Source organism: Melopsittacus undulatus, chromosome 1 (assembly GCF_012275295.1).
Source record: "Melopsittacus undulatus isolate bMelUnd1 chromosome 1, bMelUnd1.mat.Z, whole genome shotgun sequence".
Classification (NCBI taxonomy): domain Eukaryota; kingdom Metazoa; phylum Chordata; class Aves; order Psittaciformes; family Psittaculidae; genus Melopsittacus; species Melopsittacus undulatus.
In genome coordinates this window covers 141,213,485-141,227,759 of record NC_047527.1, presented here as the reverse complement: position 1 = coordinate 141,227,759, position 14,275 = coordinate 141,213,485, and the positions used below count along the sequence as shown (strand labels likewise).

The 14,275-nt window shown below is 42.9% G+C and overlaps 1 protein-coding gene across 2 annotated transcripts in view; it reads right to left on the bottom strand.

The window, feature by feature from the left end:
• Positions 1-14,068, bottom strand: part of IGF2BP3 (insulin like growth factor 2 mRNA binding protein 3) — a 115,047-nt gene extending 100,979 nt beyond the window's left edge. Inside the window, exons 1-3 of one of the 2 annotated variants that reach the window (XM_034063376.1) lie at positions 13,852-14,068; positions 13,127-13,348; positions 11,807-11,867 (exon numbers count right to left, since the gene is read on the bottom strand). In XM_034063376.1, the coding sequence (XP_033919267.1) occupies positions 11,807-11,867; positions 13,127-13,301 (236 nt within the window). In that variant the 5' untranslated portion in view covers positions 13,302-13,348; positions 13,852-14,068. Of the gene's footprint in view, positions 1-11,806; positions 11,868-13,126; positions 13,386-13,851 lie in introns of those variants that run through there. The other variant, XM_034063380.1, reaches the window with a different exon arrangement.
• Between the last annotated feature and the right edge of the window lie 207 nt (positions 14,069-14,275).

Below are 14,275 nucleotides of genomic sequence, written 5' to 3'. Positions count from 1 at the left end.
GTTTTTTTCTAAGGCAAGTTATGTTTAAAATCCCTTGTATAAGGGGTATAAGAATATTTTCTTTAATAAACCTTTACAGTTAATATTTAATCATTTCCCCCGCTTTCATAATCCTGTAAAAGCACTGCCATGACTTTAAGAAATAACATATAAAGCAATTATAGGATAGCCACTATCACCTCTTAAATAACTCCATCATTTTTCATTTCCTTTTCCACAGAAAACATAGAAGATAGTGCATGTTTTAAAGATGATCACAGCAAACATTGACTTTTTCACTGTCACTATAGATTTAAATACTGTTAAGATCAGAGAACAATAAAATAGTTTACATTTCTGCACTGAGAAACCACACTCTTTACACAGGATAGCATTTACACTATTTTAAGTCACTTAACATTAAACTGAGCAAAGCTGTAAATTAAGATCAGTTTTAAACTAACAGAAAACCAGTTAATTCATAAGTGTAACTTACAAGTTAATCATTAATGTCAAGGTTATTTTCATTTGTTAACTTGTAGTTTCCAAAGGCAAAGAATTTGCTAAATATTTAAGTCAAAATTAGGAACAAAGTTCATGTGAACAATGATGATAATTTTGACCAAGTTTAATAAATTATTTAGCAGTTAATTACTTCATATTTAGTGTGTATACAGATCTGCAAGCTTATTATAACACCAAGGCAGTAATTACTTTCTCATCTTTACAGTCACACAATACTGATTTATTAACAGAGATACCTAAATTAGGTGGTACTTGCCCCTACTGGTAGATCAAGCTGGTTGTCCTCAAGACCATAGCTTCGCATATTTTTAATATGCCTTTCAAAGCTTTGACATTCAGCTGCATACAGATATGCCCAACAATTGAGGATTTAATAACATTTTAAAGGAATAAAGAGTGGGAAAAAGCTAAAAAGACAAAATTACAAAAAAAATAAAATAAAACAGCATAAGGAAGACTATGATGTTACAAGATAAATATTCAACAGCAGAAAGAAATCATCCTTTAGGGGTTAGTGATTGTTTTTTGCCAACACTACTGTTTGCATGTCATCTTCATTCGTCTCCCCCACCATCACTCCCCAAAAATTCGTCTCATTTCAAACCTTGTTGGCACTAGCTTCGTGCCTAGTATTGTACTACACAGTAAGAGACAACTACCAGTAACAACCAGAACTGGAGCTACCAAAAGCCTCATGACAAAGCAATAGCTCCTTCTCTCTCCTCCCCCAAACCTCAAAGACATGCTTTAATAGTTCATAACCACAGGCACATTATCCACAGAGTGCAAGGAAAGTTCACAAAGCTGGATGTTAGAGGGAATAGAAACAGGTCAAGGCACCTGCTCAGCCCCTCAAAACCACACAAAGTTCTCCTTGTTGAGCCCAAGAACCATCAGGTCAGACATGCACCACAGCCATCTCCAGAAGACTGCCACTTCTCAAACACCATTTCACCCTCAGGAACTTGCAGGACTTCATCCTGATGAAACATGACTAAGCTTTGGTCAGACTTTTCCATGCCTTGCCTTTTTTTCCTTTCTTTATTCCCACCCCCCCTTTTTTCCCCCCTTAAAGGGTACCACCCAGAATGATACATCCAGTGACACAAGTCAGAACTATGTCAAAGAGTGGTTTTCCGTAATACAGACCTATGTATGATTTCCACCAGCACTCTATAGCTAAAAAGTTAAGACAGCCTGAACTTGCATTTGAAAAGCCATTTTGAAGGGCTGCAGCACACAACACAGCACTGCTATACAGTGGGAGACTGACGTAACCACACGTGCAATGCTGGATCTGTACTGTCGTTCATGCATTCAGAAGTAGCATTTTCATGTTAAGATGCTGAACTTAAACATATGCAAAACCAGCAACAGTCACAATAAGTGAACTGTGTGGATCAGGTGATGTGAACGAAAGGGCCAGGAAGAAAAGCAATGTACATAAGCTTATTATTTGCCACAGAGGCAGGCAAAAGCCAATCACAGAGAGTAAATGCTTCAGTAAAATCACAAAATTGCTAGTGAAACACAAAGCTAAAGCAATCATTAGCTCCATCTAAAAGCTTGTTTGGTTCTATAAATTATAATGATAAATCTTCTAAATCTTTTCCCAAGATTACTTCCAAGGAGTGATGAGCAACTTCAACTTTATATGGGATAAGCATATGCTACGTACCTGAAAATATGGGTTTTGCTCATGATTTGAGTTTAATTGAACAACTGTCACCAAGCCCAGTTGTACAAAGGTGTGTACTCCACAAACTTCAGCAAAAGTTCAGTTTTATGTCAAATGCAGAATTTCAGGTACATTTACATGTCACCAATCACTTCTTAAGAAAGCAGCCAGGATAGGAGGAGTAGAAATCACATTATTATGAAGAATTCCCTCCCAACTGCATAACAGAAAATGAAAACTTCTAGAGAGGTGTAGAACTCGTTCTATCCAAACACATTGTTAAGGCAAACAAAACAAGCAGCAATCCAAAGCAAGGTAACAAATAGAATGGGACTTCACCATTTGCTACTAGAACTCAGACCATCACTAAGAAACAAACTCTGTATTTCAGAAATGGTGACCTACATTCTGATGATGAAAATTTAGTGTGGGGTGTTGGGGTTACTGGGGGTAGGGTTTCTTAAGAAAAATAGTTTAATAGAATGAGCATTCTGGTACCTCTTTGAAAGAAACAGTATTAGCAGTGTAAGATCTTGCACCACTGCTACTGAGCACCAGCATTAAACTCTGAAGAGAAACCTAATGATGACTACAGGGCATTTAAAAAAAATCTCTGCTTTGAATTTAGGAACTGTCCATTTCTCCTGTATTTTGCACAGGTTACTAGAAACAGCTTAAATACCTGCGCTATACCCAGGATCCTCCAATTCTTTCATTAAGTGTTACTAAATCTACAAGACCACATGTTAAACTACACGCTTACCATGTCTTAGTACTTACTTGAAATTGAACGGAAGCCTGAATTTGTAGACAGTTTTAAACACCCATCATCCTTGGAAGCCTCACATTTCTTAAAAAGATCCTACACTAAAAATGTCAGTGGAGATGCAGAGTTCATACAATCAGGTAACAAGTATTGAGATATTCCAGCACTTCGGTTACAGTCAAAAGGAGTATCTCCCAGTTGGCAAAGGCAGATTTTAGCTCTGTTACACTGCCGCCCACCACCACCTAGAGCTTACTTAAATAACCAAACTTCTACTAACACAAAGCTCCTGGTATAAAAACTATTGTTGCCAATCAACACCAGCTCCCACTGTGACCAATACCACTGAAAGACACTCAGTACCAAATCCCTCTCACTTGAGCCTGGTGAAAAGTTCCCTCTACACGCCAGTTTTCCATAAAGAAAGATGTGGTTCATTTAGGGATCCAGTTCCCTGGGTAGGAAAGATCTCTCTGATCTTTAGAGGACAGCAGTACACATCTGTAATAAACCAGTGCCTCGCTGGCAAGGCTAACCTGTGCACATTGGTATACAATTACCAAGCTCATTTAAAATATTACTTCAGAATATTCCAAGACACAAAGTAATACACTTCATAATTTTTCCCAACCATTAGCTGCTTAAGGTTGCCACAAAATTTTCACTGGAAAAGCATATAAAGCGTGTTTATCAGAATTCTAATTCATATTAGAAGAAAAATAAGACATGCTTTACATTATAGGCATAGCCTATTATCTTGGATTAAGCTGCTACCTAAATTCCTCGAACATCCTACAGGTTACACCTCATTATGTTTTTCAAGTACTAAAGTGATGTTGTTTTGAAATTTGTACTCTAAGACGTGAGAAGAAAAAAAAAATGAATTCTTCTTCCATGATAACCAGGAATCTATCATCACATAAAGAACCTCCCCTACATGTATAAATCAAATAATGCACCCTATCACTGAAAACAGATTTCCTACAGATCTGTTCTTCAACTGTTTTAAAAATATTGGGTTTTTTTTAAGCAAAGTCCCTTTTATCCTTTGCCTTTGTCCATCAATACATGCATTTTCTCTGTCTAAGCTAGAGCAGTTCTGCAAACTCCGTTTCCCAAGAGCCTCCCCTCAGCACATCGAGGACTTCTTCCGAGGGCAAGGGAAAAGGGGCCGAGAGCTCCCAGGGTCGGGCCCCAGGATGAAAGCTGTGTGAAGTGACTGCATAGTACAACTCACTCGAGGCTGGGTTTGTTTTTAACCCCCTCCTTTTCATGGCTAGCCCTCCTGCCCTGCTTATTCCCAGGAAATTAGAACCTCATCTTGACCTACACATACTAGATATTTAACAGGTAATACTAAATCCAAACACAATAAGGTTTTTACTTCATCCCTAACCACTATTTAACATCAGGTTTCAGGGAAATAAGTGTTTGTGAACCAAACTAATAACTTAAGATTATTTTTTTCTCCCCCTCTCCAACAGAAATTTTTGTTCACAGACTGGATTTTCCTCTATCAGGAATTTTGATTTCTGCACTACAATATTTAAGGCTCCATTAAGTTCAAGCAAGACCCATTTTTGAGGAAAACCCTAGAGGACCTGTACATTTAGCATTAGAAAATTAAATTATTTACCAAAAATCGATAAAACACTGCTATTTTCAAAGGGGAAAATTGCACTGGACACGTGGTGTAGACTACATATTTTAAAATGGCGTTCCTAAAGTTCAGCTGAGCATGAAAGTTAATCTTTCAGAAGTGAACATTCAGCCCCGGTTGTGTTCAAGTGTATTAGTACCAGCAAAAAAAACACCAACTTTTCTATTTTTATAAATTCCCCAGATATTTTTAGCTGGTCTTTTCTTAAACTACAAAATATTTTTATGGTAATATAATATTTTTAAATGTGTGTGTATATATATATATATACACATACACCACCGGCTCATATACACATTCTCTTCACTACACTCTCACCATTATTTCTCAATAGACTACAGCCACAAAATTATCAAGATACCCCAAAAATTAAAGTCGAGTAATGCCCTTTCCAGGTGAAGACTTTTCATTTCAAAACAGTTTTGCTTCATTACTTAAACTCATAACCAAGATGAGTCAAATCCCTCTTTGGCACATTGTTGTGTCCACTCCTATCCAAATTTTAACTTTACTAGAAACACCAAATGCCTCATTTTACCTTGCAAAGGCAGTTTTTCATCCAGATTTGCAAAAGGATGGGTTTAGTTGATGTTAATTCCATTGCAACATGAAAAGGCAGGCAATAGGAGAGGCACGTTACTATTAAGGTTACGTTGCACAGAAGATAGCTTTTATACTATAGGTTTCTCTTGTGCCAGCTGCTGTGATAATACACTTAAGCAAAATAACATTCATTTAATATAATTTAGTATCATTAATTTAGCATAATTTTCCGATTCAAAATTTCAATGGACTTACAGAAAAAAAAAAGAAAAAAAATGAAAAACACTACCTTTTTCAGCCTCACTCTTATTGCCATTACACGTAGATTTAACATTTACCATAATATTGATTCTCGTAATACACTATTTGCTCAGTATCCTACTACAAACATAAAGGTTTTCTTCCTGGTTAAATGTATGCATCCTTCAATATACACTCACAAAACAATACTACAGATCTGGAAAAAAGCAAAACTAGGAGAGAATTTTTCCTTAATTACCTAAAAATTGCCAAAAGCACAGGACCTCCTGCTCCTATACAGAAACTTTCAAAACCAAATTACTTATTTGAGGTGATGAGAAGGAGCAACTGCCACTGAAGCACCCACACAGATAAATGTGGCCAGAGAGGTTGAGTAACACCAGTAAGCAGTGGGCTTACTGATCTCCCCAGCAAAACCCACACCTGGGCATACAGGTTGATTTTTAGATGACACATTCAGAAGTAGCATTTTCTTTATTTGGACTGTAAATGCAATACTCATAAGACAGCAAAGAGGCAGGATGGAAAGACAGACACTTGACATGCTCAGGGTAAAAAAAAAATAGAAACCTCAGACTAAAACCATAAAATAATGCACAAGTATTTCTAGTGACAATGTCACATTTCGAGATGAAATAAGGAAAACTTACAGTTTTCTTAGCTTTCAACAGTAATTAGCATATAAGTCAACATATAATTCTATACTCTGCATCATTTGAGATAAATTGGACTGACGTGCAGATAAACATTTTGCATATGAAAACAAAATGAGAGAACACACATTAAAAAGAGAACCATACTGAAGCATACTGAAGCGCTCTGTAACTACATAAAACACCTCAATATTGGTAAATGCATAAATCCTATTCAAACTTTTGCACCTTCCCCTCTCCCTCTATAAAACATAAGAAGTTATACATGGACCTTTTCACATTTAATTTTTGTATCCATCTCCATCTATTTACTGATGCCACATAAATTTGACTCTGAAATTATAAGGAAAAAGAAAAGAAATCCCACAACAATATTGCCTTGTGCCTGTCTCCCTGCATGTCCATGCGAGGACAAAATCACCACAAAAGTGTCTTCGATTGTGCTCCATGGCACTATGTATTTATTACCAAAATCCGAAGGTGATAAAATCCTAAAAACTAAAATGACATCAAGGAGAAGAGCAGGTTTAAGGAGCAAAGAATCTTTTTTGTGAGGTTCCCTGAAAGGATAACCCTGTGTCTGTGGTTAAGTGTTAGGTGTACTTTAATTCTGCCTGGGTGCATCTCTTGACCATTATGGGAAGCTTCACATTTTCTGCTAGGTAGCTAAATCCCAGGCCATTTAAGATATTTTGGGGTCAAAACTAAGCATGTGAAGTCCATGCAGTTGCTAACCAGAAGTCTTAAAAGTACTCCAGCACTGCAAAGTCCTATGCTCTGCACTTAAAACAGCAACTGAAGTGAACACAGCCCCATTTCACAAAAATATCACCTTCAAGGTCTCAAAATGTTGAGCATGTTATTACCCCATGAGGGGGGGTGAAAGCAAGGGAGAAATTAGAAAATGTAAACGTTTCCCGATTATTTTTTGCTACCCTCAAATGACACTTCCAAACATTTATTTTTATATTCCACCTCTTCAGAATTTACCATATCCATGCACAATTTAAGATCTGCTGCAAGTATGTTCTCAGGGTACCTTCTATATTGCTACCTAATGGGGCAGTAGCAAAGGGAGAGCAGTACCAACCTTTCAGGACATGCATTTAGAGAGCTCTCTCATACACTCCAGCTTACCTTTAAATACTGCAAGAAGGGATTTTTTCAATTACTATTATTAATGATCAGTGTGAGGAGTCTTAAAGATTAAACATCCAACAACATAACATTTAACACAGTTAGCGAAGAATTATCTGTTGTTGCCATACTGACTTGTCTATGTAGGAATTGCAACTATCCACATTTGTTTCTACTCTTATTGTAAGCTTTCAAAGGTTTAAATAAATATATATATATATACACATTAATTTTCTGTTCACATCTGCAAAAATAAATGTGGAAACAGAAAATAAGTACCCAAAATCACTATGCAGAAAGTGTGGCTCTTCACTCTCAAAAACTCTAGTTTGGGCCCAGGCATGGTCCTCCACCTCTTTCTGCAGCAAAGAGCACAAGTATGGCCTGTAAATGACACATTTTCTATCCTATCTTCTTACATTCAGCATGTTTCTCCCTGCTTGATATTTACAGAAGTAAAACTAAAAATCAATGCTACTAAATTACTTTTTTTAATAACTGTGGGCATTGTCGCCACAATACATACTTCAGCCTCACAAAGACATTTCCCACCGCCTTGTGCGCACAAGGTACGAACCCTCATTATACTGAAAATTAGCAACACAATCCAATGCCTATCCCAACAGCCAGGGAACAGAGGTGGTTGTGTGAGGGGTTTTGGGGTTGTTTTGCTAAAATTAGCCTTGAGATACTTCGGCATTAAAGGTGAAGCTCAGCTGTTAGATCATTGCACTCCCCATAGCACAGCTGATACAGAGACACCATTACTGACAAGGTGCACCTTCGCTACCCTTTTCTGCTCTTCTCCCAGAAATCCCCCAGAGGAAACATAGCATACTTATTCTCTCAATAAAGAGCCCTCGAGGTAGGGGGAAACAAAAAATTAACCTTCTAATTGGAAAACCACCTCATCATTACTACAATTGATGTGTCATGAGTATTTTGGGCACCTGAAGGCCATGGAGCAGACATAGTGGATGAGGTCCAGGTGGGAAGCCCACGGGGAGAAGGGAGATAGGGCCAAGCTACACCAGGCACACTCCCAGGTGCCCAGAGTTAGAGTTAGCGCCTGCCCTCCCCCCTCATCACACACAAGTGACATCAGGGCCATTTGAATAATCAGATTGCAGCTACATCGCCTTGTGAGATACCAGCTGCTCTTGGGCTGCAACGAGGTAGTACCCAAAGCCTTGCACCACAAGTTCCATGGGCAAGGGTGCACATACCCTAAGGGCTGCTGCTGTCCTCCTCCTGCATTACTGCTCTGCGAGAAGAAAACCCATCTAAGCAGCGCAGATTGTCACTAACAGTGCCCTGCCTTCTCTAGCAGCAGAATTATCACAATGCCTTCCCCAACTTTTGCATAAAGTGACCTAAACCTTTAAATATTCTAATAGCCTTCCTCCACACCGAGGGGTCTGAATGCAGAAACGCTGCATTCCTTTGGCATTCCCTTGAGATTTCTATAGTAAGTCAGGAATCTACTCCGAGCTTATTAAATACTTTGCACCTCCCCCAAAATAATTCTCCACCCTTCCATCAAGGAAACCTTGACCAGGCCCCTTCTTTCAACCGCAGCCCCGTATCCCCTTGTCTGTTTTTAAATGCTTCCAATGGGGAGGGAAGGCAGAAAGCCACACACACAGCTCTCTCCTTCCTTCCACAGCAGGTAGGAAGGTAATTTTGCAAACCTGGGTGTGCCCACTTCAAATCTGGAGATCCAGCAAGGGTTGGAATGCAGTGACTACTGGGCCGAAGTATTTCAGCCTGAGTAACAGGCTAGGCACACTCCACCATCTTCTGGATTCAACTCAACTTTATGGCAACCCTAGCTGACACCACCTCTTGACCTTCCTTTCTGTGACAAGGAAATGGATTACCAAACCCTTACCCTTTCCTCCCATGTACCTCAGCAGCCTCTGGAGGATGATACTCACAGACTACCTTGGTGAGCTACAACATACACACTCCACTAACAAAAAATAACATATCTATATATAAATATATGGGTTTATATATATATATATATATATATATAAAAACCTATTTAAGGAGGTTGCAAGGAAGGGAGCTGGGACTCTCCACGGAGCAGCCTCGCAGCAGTAGAGGTCAATACAACGTATTGAATAATTTCAGCACGCTACACAACAACTTTTGCTCTTATGAAGTAATAAGTTGACCAAATTATTACTCGTGTGCACATACTGAAAGACAGACTTGACGCACCCACTTTTGCTTTACTAATGGCGTCACATCTCTGACCGTGTCTCACACATTGAGTGCACAGGGCTCCATGGGAAGCGCTTCCTGGCCCTGCAGTGTGCAAGCACTCTGGGTGGGCCTCATGAGCAAACCCCCCCTCCCCGCCTGCATCTACACCTTCCCCTGGTGCAAAGAGATACAAAGACTTCAAATAAGTTACTTTAGAAACACCTTAATAACCACTTTCACCAAAATACTCAACATTTGCAAACTGTTACCAAACAACTCTCAATACACACCCAGCGAGCAATGTTACAGACAGGAGGAAAAAACCTTCGAGCTCTTGACACCACCACCCCTCCCTCCCCAAAAAATAAAGTAAAACCAAAAACCAGGACAACAGAAAAGTGTTGCCCATCTATGAAAGGAATGAGAGTGTCACTTTTACATATGGAGGCCACTGAATGAATTTTAAGTGGTTTTCTATATTTGATTTTGGGAGAGGGGGAACGGAAACAAAGAGGAAGGAAGTGCAGTTCTGAGAAATGCAATTTAATTTTCTGTTAAACAGCAGTATAAGTCTGAAATCTATCTAATGCATTCCAACATGATACTGCACAATGAAGCAGTGTTTTAACAAATAAGGGCTTTGGGAGAAGCGATAGGGGTACGCTGATACAATTACATTTATGGTTTTTAAAATGTGCCTATATGTAGGCAACTCCTGCCTGGGAAAGTGCTTAAGTTCAGTGCAGAATTCTTCTCAACAAGTTACAGACAGATGCATGTTTCTGATAACTGTTATCCACAGACAAATAGGAAGATATGCTACCCAGTATGAAGAATGGACTTGTACACCATTTCAGCTGACAGGACAGGAAAATACTTCTAAACACATTAAATGAACACACACATATATATACATATATGTAAAAGTTGGGAGGGTCAGCAGTGATTTTAAATTTACCTTTATCTGAATGAAATTAATTTGTTTTCAACATCATAAATAGAATACTACTTGTGTAAGCTTAAAATAAATAAATTTATTATCATACTTTTTACAGAGACTAATGAGAAATTACCAATTCTTATATGACCCATGGAGTTTTATTCTTAAATCTAAAAATATATCCCACCTACAACAGAATTCTTATATACAAAAGGTCTGAAATATAGGGTACTGTAAATCAGAGCAATATACCTTGCATATTAAATAAGAGCACACACAGCACATTAATTTCCAATTAAAAGTATCAAATAAATAGCATCACATAGATTAACATGGTATATATTGATCCAGGAAGGAGTTTCCCACCACACTTAACTAGAGCAAAAATCCTCCACTTTCTCAAGAGGAGCTTCCTTTTAACACTAAATAGTGATTAAAGTTCTAAATCTCAAAATACCAAGATACAATGCCCATAAAGACAGCCAATTCACCTCTTCAAGTCAACTATTTTAAAAAACACCATACTTTTAAAAATAGCCCTGAAATAGTAGAAGCCCCTTCTAACAAAGTTACAGACAGACATACTTCCCAGATTGAATAATGGAGTACAGGAACAAGCACGTGGAAAGTTTGATCTATTTTGTTTTACCCTTTAGTGCATGCCAGGTTTTCTATAATCTAAATATTTGTGAAAGCAGCAGGCTGAATTGCTATAGGCAGCATAAAAATACTACCCTGCTTTATTGCAAGTATTGCTCCTTTATATGAGGCCCAACAAAATTACTGCCTTACAAAAATTAAACATACGTTTAGAAATTAAGGATGCATAAATCCTGCCCTTATTGGGAAGAAGTCATTCTCCTGCTGCTCCTATAGACCAGCTCAAAACAGTGGTGAAAAAATTCTCTCAAATACAGATGAGACTTCTACTACGTGCCTATAAAATGCTGCAGACTCCAACATGGCAGGGCCAAAAAAAATATGTATATCAGTATATTTACAAGATGCTTTTTGCTGCTGGAGCAAAGTTGATGTGCTTGCCCGTTACACAGTTCACAACACCACATTTCATTTCCTCATAATACCCAGATTTTAACCCTCCTCACGGAACTTTAAATTTTAAAATCTTCACAATCATCATTTGCCATCAGCCCATAATAACTCGCTTCTCCCACAAAAATGCCCCTTCTTTCCCCCACCCCCCCCCACCCCACCCTGTAATAAATTAAATACTACCACTGCTGCTCAGCCAAGAGACTACATTAGAAATACATGGGGTGATTCTAAAAAACCTCTAGGACAGCACAGAGTGCACGCCTGTGGGTTTAAGAAAGCGCTCCATTTATCTACAGGGAAAAGAAACACAAACCTAAGCATTTTTCACATTGCTTCTCACTGGGTAACGGAGGGCAAGGGGGAACCAAGAGAAGGGGTATAAAAAGAAATAAATTACCTTTGTCTTTTAGGGACTGAATGTTCAACTTCTATGAGTTTCCCATGGAGCTCCACTTTACCTGCAGAGATAAACGGAAAGGCGAAAATAGCTAAGCGCGGCTGTGTGTCCTACGAGTCCCCATCTCCCGGCGCGGCTTTGCAGGGGTGCAAAGCAGGAAGCGGGAGCGCAACACGTTAGCCCATTCATCGGCGACGGAGGCACCGGCGGAGCGGGGACCCGGCACAGCCCCGGGAAGGCGGCAGAGCCCGGTACCGAGCCGGGGCTCCCTTGAGCAGGGCCCCTTCCTCCGCCACAGCCCCGAGCTCGGAGCGACGCGCGAAAAGCCGTGTGCGGGAGCCAGGGGTGGCTCGGGAGAGCCGCCCCGTCCCGGGGAGGGAGACCGGGGGTTCCGCCGCCCCTCGCGCGGCCGCCGGGCCTCCAACTTCGGGCGGATTTCTGCGCGGAAGCGAGCGGGAAGGGAGCCGAAAGGAGGCACGGAGCGCAGCCCGAGCCCATCTTTTCCAGGGAAGCTTCGCCGGCAGAGCTCGGCAAAGCCGCTTCACGCGGAGAAAGAAATATATTTCTATAGATTTCAATTCTTTTTTTAAGCACACAAAAACAGGATGTCGGGGCCAGGAGCCGGCGCGCTGCTGGAGGCGGTGATGGGTGCGTGAGAGCAGCGAAGAGAAACCGAAATAAATAGCAGTGCAGCAAAGGGGAGAACAGGCAGGGCTCCCCCCAGTCCCAAGTTTGGGGCAATTGGGCTGCTCGCCCCCGGCCCTGCGGCCTGCACCGAGCAGCGGGGAACCCCAGCCCGCTGCGGGGGAGGCGGCCCCTGCGAGGGTCTGCGGGGGGGGTCCGCCTGCGCCTAAGGCGGGGTGTGCAGCGCTGCCCCGCGGAGCGCAGCCTGCTTCCCGTCACTGCACTCCCTCGTATCCCCCCACCTCAGCGCAGCGAGGGCCCCCGGCCGGGCAGGGCTGGCAGCGGGGTCTGGAAAAACATGGGAACCGCCGAGCCGCGGGTCCGGGCTCCCGCCCCTCCCCGGCCCCGCTCCCCTGCCACGCCGGGCCGGCCCCTCCCGGGGGGCCGCCGCCGCCGCGCAAAGCCTCCTCGGCGAGGCCGGGCGGCCCTGGCCGCGATAGGGAAACAACAGCTCTCACCTCACCTGGGGGCTGGGGAGCAGGGGGGAGGGAACCCCTGTTCCCCAGCCTTTCCCCCCATACCCTCCACCCCAAGACCGGCGGCGCGGCCCAGTCTCCGCGGCCGCGGAGGAGCGCGGGAGGCTGGAGCCGTCGGGGCTGCGGGAAAGAGGAGGGGGGAGTTGAAGGGGCTGCTCACCTGAAAGTGCCTCGATGGCCTTCATGGCCCAGCTCTCATCGGGGCAGTCCACGAAAGCGTACCCCGTCTTCACCAGGAACTGGCCCGAGAAGGGGATCTTGGAGTCCTTAAAGAGACTTTCCAGGTCGAGGGGGCTGACGTTCTCGCCGAGGTTGCCGATGTAGAGCTTGTTCATCTTCCTGGCGGCTCGGGGAGGCGCGCACCGCGGGCTGCAACCCTCGTCTTGCGAGAGGAGGTGGGGAGGAAGGGAAAAATAAAACAAAATGCGATGGAGGAAGGAGAGAGAGAGAGAGAGAGAGGACAGGGGAGGGGAGGGAAAAAAAAATCAGATCTGCAGCTTGTGTCCCTCCCTCTCTCTCTCAAGGGGTAAAAAAAAAAAAAAAAAAAAAAAAAAAAAAGGACAAAAAAAAAAAAAGCTTTGCCAAACGGGAGCCCTAAGTGCCTGCCGTGCTACCCGGGCGCATGGGGGGCGCGGGGGAAACACCCAGCGCCGCGGCCGCGGATGGCGGGCTGAGGAGAGGAGGAGGAGGAGGGGAGGGGAAAGGAAAGGAGAAAAAAAACTACTTTTTTTGTCTTGCCCCCGAGCCCCTTTGGCAGCAGCAGGCGGACTATGGAAATGTCACACTACGTGCATGCAGGCGCCGCCTTCCCTGGGTGAAAAAAGGGGGGAGAGAGAAGGGGAGGGGGGAGGGAGGGAGGGAAGGAGGGAGAGAGAAAAAAATTACTTGAATATTCCGTCTTTTTTGAATGAGCCACGTGTTCAAACTACAAATCAACTTCTCACGTGAGGAATCCCAGCTCTTCAATTAGCGAGTGGATGGGGCGCGCACACACTCACTCACGAAGGAGGAGGAGGAGGGCCGGGGTGAAGGACGGGGAGGAGGGGTGGGGGGAGGCTGGACAGGACAGGACAAGTTTAGAGAGGGCCGGAGGGCGGGGGAAGGGGAAACCGGAGTTGGGTGGGCTCCGGTCTGCGCCGCCTCTGCCCTTCCGCCGGGGGAGTCCGCTCCGCGCGCCCCCGCCGCCCAAAAACGGCTAGGCGGGAGCACCTCCCCCCGAGTGAGCGGGTGTGAGCCCGCGGAGGGAGGGGAAAAGGCACCGCAATGCCCGCCCCCCCTCCGCCCCCCCCCCGCCCCACTCCGCTCCGCT